At 32.5% G+C, this 8,478-nt stretch overlaps 2 protein-coding genes across 2 annotated transcripts; one reads left to right on the forward strand and one right to left on the reverse strand.

Moving 5' to 3' along the window:
* Window positions 1-517: 517 nt before the first annotated feature.
* LOC107009400 (premnaspirodiene oxygenase-like) lies at window positions 518-2,280 on the forward strand. Its single transcript, XM_015208729.2, has 2 exons — window positions 518-1,417; window positions 1,500-2,280. Exons 1-2 carry the CDS (start codon window positions 518-520, stop codon window positions 2,109-2,111), a joined length of 1,512 nt encoding a protein of 503 aa, XP_015064215.1. The 3' UTR covers window positions 2,112-2,280.
* A 163-nt stretch (window positions 2,281-2,443) lies between these two features.
* LOC107009401 (NEP1-interacting protein-like 1) lies at window positions 2,444-5,001 on the reverse strand. Its single transcript, XM_015208731.2, has 5 exons — window positions 4,470-5,001; window positions 3,936-4,114; window positions 3,173-3,256; window positions 2,914-3,081; window positions 2,444-2,821 (listed from the first exon to the last, which is right to left on the reverse strand). Exons 1-5 carry the CDS (start codon window positions 4,639-4,641, stop codon window positions 2,699-2,701), a joined length of 726 nt encoding a protein of 241 aa, XP_015064217.1. The 5' UTR covers window positions 4,642-5,001; the 3' UTR covers window positions 2,444-2,698.
* Window positions 5,002-8,478: the final 3,477 nt, after the last annotated feature.

The following is an 8,478-nucleotide window of genomic DNA, read 5'->3' on the forward strand; positions in this document are numbered from 1 at the left end:
TATTGCCATCAATATTCTATTTGAAGTTTGTCGCTTTTGGTGACTAACATATCCACCTTTAACTCGTACTATATCTGTCCACTTTTCATTTATCAATTTTTAATTGTCAGTCTTTTTTTTGAAGTCAAAATTTTAATCAATATTTTATAATGTGATGTATAAAAAATTATAATTTATAATATATTTTGTAAAATTTTAAATATTTATTTTTTGTTTAAAATGTTAAATTAATATAATCTAATTTAACTTTAGAATTGAAAGTAAATGCACAACATGACAAATAAAAATAGACGGAGTTAAGTGATATTATTTTCTAGTTCCAGAATATTTCAAAATTGGTAACTTCAATAGAATAACAATTTAGACTTTAAAATAAACTGGCATGCCACATAATATAATAGCTAACCCAACAATTTTGAATTTAACGAGACAAAAGACACTATATATATAACTTGATCACTTAGTACTGCAACAATATATCCATCAATATTAACTCCTTCTTTCCAACTAAAAAATAATGGAGATTCAGTTCACAAACTTTGTTGCATTTTTGCTCTTTCTCTCAACAACATTTCTTCTATTCAAAAAATGGAAAACTCAAAACCTAAATTTGCCTCCTGGTCCATGGAAATTACCTTTTATTGGAAGCCTACATCATTTGGCACTGGCAGGTCCACTCCCTCATCATGGTCTAAAAAATCTAGCAAAACGCTATGGGGCGCTCATGCACTTACAACTCGGAGAAATTCCTACCGTCATCATTTCTTCGCCACGTATGGCTAAGGAAGTATTAAAAACTCATGACCTCGTTTTTGCAACGAGACCGAAACTTGTAGTGGCTGACATAGTCCACTATGATAGTAGTGACATAGCATTTTCTCCTTATGGTGAATACTGGAGACAGATTCGTAAAATTTGTATACTTGAACTCCTTAGTGCCAAGATGGTTAAATTTTTTAGCTCGATTCGTCAAGACGAGCTATCGAAGATGGTTTCGTCTATACGAACGATGCCTAATAATCATCCGGTCAACCTTACAGATAAAATATTTTGGTTTACTAGTTCAGTGACTTGTAGATCAGCTTTAGGAAAAATATGTTGTGACCAAGATAAATTGATAATTTTTATGAGGGAAATAATATCATTGGCAGGTGGATTTAGTGTTGCTGATTTTTTCCCTACATGGAAAATGTTACATGACGTTGGTGGTTCGAAAACTAGATTATTGAAGGCACATCGTAAAGTTGATGAAATTTTGGAAAATGTAGTGAATGAGCATAAACAGAATCGAGCAGATGGTAAAAAGGGTAATGGTGAATATGGAGGTGAAGATTTGATCGATGTTTTGTTAAGAGTTAGAGAAAGCGGAGAAGTTCAAATTCCCATCACGGATGACAATATCAAATCAATATTAGTCGTAAGTATTCTATATCAAACTTGATATGGTAACCTGAATGATATCGTAGTTGTTTTATTTAATTTTTTCTTTTATCATGTAGGACATGTTCTCCGCGGGATCTGAGACATCATCGACAACTATAATTTGGGCATTAGCAGAAATGATGAAGAAACCGAGTGTTTTAGCAAAGGCACAAGCTGAAGTGAGACAAGTTTTGAAGGAGAAGAAAGGTTTTCAACAAATTGATCTTGATGAGTTAAAGTACTTGAAGTTAGTAATCAAAGAAACTTTAAGGATGCACCCTCCAATTCCTTTGTTAGTCCCTAGAGAATGTATGGAGGATACAAAGATTGATGGGTACAATATACCTTTCAAAACTCGAGTCATAGTTAATGCATGGGCAATTGGACGAGATCCTGAAAGTTGGGATGACCCTGAAAGCTTTTCACCAGAGAGATTTGAGAATAGTTCCGTTGACTTTCTTGGAAGTCATCATCAATTTATTCCGTTTGGTGCAGGAAGAAGGATTTGTCCAGGAATGTTATTTGGTTTAGCGAATGTTGGACAACCTTTAGCTCAATTGCTTTATCACTTCGATTGGAAACTCCCTAACGGACAAAGTCATGAACGTCTGGACTTGACAGAGTCACCTGGAATTTCTGCAACAAGAAAGGATGATCTTGTTTTGATTGCCACTCCTTATGATCCTTGAGTACATTGAAACAGTTGTAATTGTTTTGGGACTGGGGTATTATATTATATTACAAATAAAGGTTTTTCATTTTTACATGATGTATTTAAGTGTTTGTATAAGACAAACTTCTGAATGAAAAAAAAAAAAAATCTTATCAAGAACTCATTTCTGCAGCCTATAGCATCAACTAACCTTCTTGTATTTATGGCTAAAGGAAATTTTGTTGAATGATTTATGTTGTTGTTCTGTTTTTACAAGGGCAACTTATTTATACTCACGGTGAATCGGTTGACTGGAATTGCAAGATGTACTTAATCCAGAAAGCACATGAATGTTTCTAAGCCATCAGGTTCAGGACAAAAGTTTTCTTGCAAACGATGAAGGCAAACATGAGACACATACCATTTAGTGGAAGTAGTGAACACTATTATAGCTCAATTTACAGGTAAGTTATAGTCTACAACAACCAAACTCGAAAAAGCACATACTTGCCACTAAATACACAGGTTTCCTTGAAAATTTGGGCAAGTGAAGAAAGACTTCTAAGGAAACCATACAAGCAAGTATGAAGAACTTATTTAACCTTGTTATAGTTTATGGAGCAATTACAGATCCCTTCTGCACATTGGGCAAGAGCCATGTCTCAACAGCCATGTGTCGATGCATGGCAAGTGAAACATGTGATGACATTGTGGCAAACATCTAACAGTTTCTCCAAGTTGAAAGTCCTGTATGCATATAATAGCGAAATGGACTCAGGATCAACAATTAATGTAGTATCTGGACAAATAGCAAACAAAAGGTGTAAAAAGTTATTCACCTGAAGGCAGACGGAACAAGAGACTCTCTCTCCAGAACCATCCAAGTTGTTACCTTTTGTGATTACAATCTTGGGGATCTTTTCAACCGAATCTCCATGCAAGCCTTTAGCCACACCCGTATCAAAAATGTTAGGGACCTCGTCATATGCAAGTTCAACAGCTCCCATCTAATCAACAAGAAAGAGTCAGCCAATGAAGGGAAAGTAAGTTGCTGGCAACATTTTAGATAGCCAACAATCATGTAGCATATATGCCTACCTGGCTCTGGACTGCACTTAGCATTGCCGGGCCAATCCTCTCACGAACCAATCGACCACTTAACAGGCTTGTGAGTACATCAATCTGCTTAGTTTAAAAGTTTCATCAATCAAGGGTATATACCTTAGAGACACAAAAATGATCTTAAGATTGTAATAATGCTTTCTCGTCTCTCCGATTCTTCAGTTGATGTGAGGGAAATTCTACAAGACGAGTGTCATATAAATGTGGATGCTAAAATAGCAGACATAGAGGAGTAGATGAAAGGTCACTTGAAATATTTTGGGACCTAAAACCACATAAAGGGGAGTTGTCTCTAGAGACCTACAATCTCTGAATCCATATAGACTAGGGAAGAACATAACAGAATGGAAGCAAAAGTACTAGTTGGGATTAGCTTTTAGTCGGGTTGGTACACTTGCATTAGATCCATATTTGCGAAGAGTCCTCTACATTATTTAGAGATCTGAATTTCAGTATATGGATAGATTTGAGATATAGAGAACTTTTGGTGTCAGCAAACACCTAAGTTTTGCTATGAGATAAAATTATTGAATAGCAATGAGAGCGGTCATATAGCTAAGCTTAACTAGTTTGGGACTATGGTGTCGTAAGTAGTTCGTTTGCGTGAGTGGGATGTAGATGACGCCAATATTGGATCAGGACATGATTTGCCCATCTATTATTACCCCATATACTCAAGTTATAATATTACAGAACCAACTCTCAGCATTATTAGTGAAAAAGAATCTATATTGCTTACCAAGTAAACAAGACATGTTATTCCAGATTCATCCGACTGCCATAGTAACAGAGATGACTCAAAGACTTCAAGAGAGAAAACAGCACCAGAGATGGCACCAACTGCAGCACCTCTGACAAATCCACTCTCCGTCTCCTGGCCAATCAAAGCTCCAGTTAATGCTCCTAATAAGGTGCCCACTGCAAGAAGCCAATCCATCTCTGATTAGTTCCAGCTAGCAATAGGTAGAGAAAGATAACAACCATATTTTTAAATCTAAACATTGAACACAATAACATATCTATCAGTCAATCAATTCACCAAAATCCTAAACAGAGTTGGTAATCAAAAGGTATTGAAACGCCAAAAGAAGTTTCTTTTTTCTGCTATTAAGAAGAAGCAACCTGAATTTTAAAGTCAGAGAAACAATCTCAACAAGGAAACAGACGGCCCTGATCAAATATGTGCAAACCCGGGCATACAAAAAGCTATTCTGGGAAAATCCCATTAAATGGTGGAAGAAAATATAGAATCAAAGAAATACCGGATACCCACCTAATGCAAAGAAGAAGGTGAAGACTGCAGATAAGACGCTGCCAATGATTGCAGAAACCGCAACGCTAATGAAATCCTTAGCCCTATCAACCAAATCCCTTATACAAAACGAACAAATAGAAGAGGTAAGAGGGAAAACACGAGATGGGTATGCGTAGAATTCCATTTCCATGGATTCTTTTGAACGATCAACAACAAATGACTTCTGATTAACATAAATCAACTGCTTATTCTGAAGGTGAAAATAAGATGAAACTCCATTCTATTTCTTCCAACAAGGAAGGAGGAAAATAAAAAGTCTTTCTGCCTTCGTTTTTTTTCAAGAAAAAAGTGGAGCTAGTCTTCGTTTGAAAATAGAGAAAAGATGTTTGCTTGTTGATGCCAAAGCTTTACAAAGGCAAAGAAAGTCATAAAATCAATTTGAGGGTAGACATAACTTCTATTCCAATAAATTGTGATTTTGATAAGCTAACAATGCAAAAATGATAGGTTGTAATTTTCATACTCTTTCCATGGTTGTTATCAATGTAAAGTATTCACTCTCTAATTATTTCTTTCGCTTTCCAATTGACATATATATTAAGAAAATAATAATTAGTTGAGACAAATAATTAAAACTAAAATTTTCTTTTTTGATATATCAAAATGAACAAATATAAAAAACAACTAAAAAAGAAACACTGCTCAATTACTCATATATATATATATATATACTCATAATTAAAATATTAATTATGAAACTTTCCAAATTGTAAATTAAACATAATATTACTTTCATAATTCATACACAACAAAATAAAATTATTAACTATAATATTATTTATAAAAAACTTACCGCTACCAAATATCAAGTCCCTATTGAGTTGGTGAAGGGTAGATAGTTGATGGGGAATTTATAGTTGGAGAGAGATATTTTGTGAAGGAGGTAGATAGGTGATAGGGAAGTTAGGTATTTTATTTAATTATTAATGATTCAGTGGGATCCAAAGTCCATCAAATATTCTGTCCATCAAAACAAGGCATTGTTGCTTTTTGGTCATGTAACAACACAAAGCACCACGTGCCCCTTTTCATTTATGGACTATATAATATAATACTCCATAATTATTATTTTATTTTATTATAAGAAGAAAGAGAAAAATCCTCGTACTTGCTCTCCATCTGTCTACTTCCACTTTTCTTATTGCCTTCAAAATCTCACTTTAATATTGATGTTATATAAACCTATTACATATCAACCAGAGTAATCAGAGTTCTTAGGAAACAGAGGCGGATCTAGGAATTAGGGTTATTGTGTGTCAAACAGAGGTGAACCCATATGATTTAATAGGGGTGCAAGTGCATTCGTTAACTTTAGAAAAATTAGTTGTATATATGTATATCTATTGTAAAAAACTGACATAAAGTAGGATATAATCAACTGTACCCATAGAATGCGTATGAGTGCCCTTGTTTAGTTGGTACAAGTCAGAGGAACCACTCGCGAGAATACAGTTCAGTCTTATTTCATTATTTTTATTTTAAGTTAGCTTATAAATCATATTCGTACCATTAGTAACCAATCAAATACTACATTATTCGTTAATTGTAGTGAAAATTTTGTTAACTACCTAAATTAAGATAGTATTGGTGCATCAAAATCTCCAAATTTTAGATTGTCTCTAATGCTCAGTAGACTAATCGATTAAACCAATTTTAAATTCAGATAGAATTATTCGTCTTGTGGCTGAACGGAGAGCAGGATTGGGCGACAGACGGAAGCCTGAAGCTTTATTTAATGACAACTTTTTGTTGTTCAAAAGTTTAGAGGAGATTTCAAAGGAAAAAATAATTTTTAATATATTTAATCATGTAAAAAAAAAGTCAAAGAGTTAAATTAAATTAGTTGAAGTAATTAATTAATACTCAATAAGTAAAAAAAAATAAAAAAAAAAGTGCTAATAGTTTAAAAAAGAAACACTGCCCATGGTTAAAAAGAAAAATTGAAACAAAAAAAGGCTGCTGCCTGAAATCGATTCCTTGAACTAGGGGTTGTTAGCTTGCTGGTCTACCGTTGCACCCTAGGTGGCACGGGTATAATTTATACTGACGTTGTATAGAAATACTTAGAGATAAGTGTCAAAAACACACTTAAACTATATCTTTTTATTTGAGTTTCATACCTAAACTATTGAAAGTTTGAGTTTCATACCTAAACTATCACTTTTTAGTTTGAAAAACACCTCTCTCTCTTTTATACCACTCTCATCATGATATGTGTAATATACTCTCTCTTTTATTTTAAAGAATTTCCACATCATACTCCATATTGACAAAATATTCAACCTTGACAAAACATAAATGAATTATTAGTATTAGTTAAAATTAAAAATTTAAAAACTATTATAAAAAATAATATTTTCTTTATAAAATAAAATGTAAAATATTTTTCTTACCCACACCATTTTTTAAAGTTTTTTGTTTTGTTTAAATTTCTTTTATAAAAGTATTTCAATTTTTACTTCATCTCCTCCCCCTCATCAGATACTAATTTGATATTATTTTATTTTCTTAAAAATATAATTCTACCCATCCCACTTATCTTTATGCTTTTAATTTTTTTTCCAGTGTTTAGATATATACATATCAAAAATGTTTTTTACTGGTCGCCACAACACTTTTCATTCCCTAAAAAAAATGTGGTAGTGTGATTTCCATTCCCTAATAAAAATGTTGAAATTTTTATGAGTTTACCCATATATATATATATATATATATATATATATATATATATAGTATTAATGTTGCAATTTTTGACAATTACATATGATTCGAACATAATTTTGCAAAAATAATTGTTAGTGTTATGAAGCTTATTGATTTCCCAAGGAGACAATTGCAATCGACGAGGAAATCTAAATAGGTCTCTATGACTCACATTCTTAGGTAAAAGATGTTGTCTTATTTTGTGAAAAGAATGATAATATGATTCCTAAAATGGATGAGATGAAAAATCTAAGTGTAAAACTTCAAGTATTACATATTCTTTATCAGTTGCGTCTGGAAGATTTTATATTTGCAACTTTCAGAGCTTAACAATCATATTAGTGAATTGCATACCGATCTACTTTTTGGCATGACTAGTTTGAGTCCCAAAAATCATTTTATCAATTATGATAAAAGTAACATCATGACGAATACACGTTTAAATCATCACATTACACATTTTTACAACTTAAAAGTAAATGAATGGGACAAAAAAAATAAAACAGCACGTCAGTTAAAAATTAACCAAAAAAACGATAAGAATCCTATTCTTCTTCAAACCCCCATCTTCATTCTTTATTTTACATCACTTCCCTTCAGTTTAATTTCTTCATAAATCCTATTTATTTTTTTACTCCATATCTATCAACAGTCAAAAATCTTCACCTTCTTCATTCACTACTAAAAAAAGCCCAAAAAGAGACCTAGAAAAGAGACCGAAAAAGAGACCTCAACGGTAGGTCAGTAAAATGCACGTCACTTTTTTACAGACACCTCATGAGGTCGCCAAACGGAGACCTCACGAGGTCACCAACAAATTATCTGATTTTTTTAAAAAAAGAGACCTCATGAGGTCACTATTGTATTATTTAATTTAATTTTATATTTTTTATATAGAGACCTCATGAAGTCACAATTTTATTATATTATTTAATTTTATATTTTAATAAAGAGACCTCATCAGGTCGCTAAGATATTATTTAATTTAATTTTATATTATTTTAAAGGAGAGACCTCATAAGGTCTCTTTTCTGCATTTATTTTTAGAGACCTCGTGAGGTCTCCATAATGAAATTTACGGAAAATATAATGCAAAAAAGAGACCTCATGAGGTCTCTTTTCTGCATTTATAAAATATAAAATGTTAATTAGAGACCTGATGAGGTCTCTATTATGAAATAGCTGAAAAAATTAATACAAAAGGGAGACCTCATGAGGTCTCTTTTCTGCATTTATAAAATAGAAAATGGTAAATAGAGACCTC

This window comes from Solanum pennellii, chromosome 2 (assembly GCF_001406875.1).
Source record: "Solanum pennellii chromosome 2, SPENNV200".
NCBI lineage: Eukaryota > Viridiplantae > Streptophyta > Magnoliopsida > Solanales > Solanaceae > Solanum > Solanum pennellii.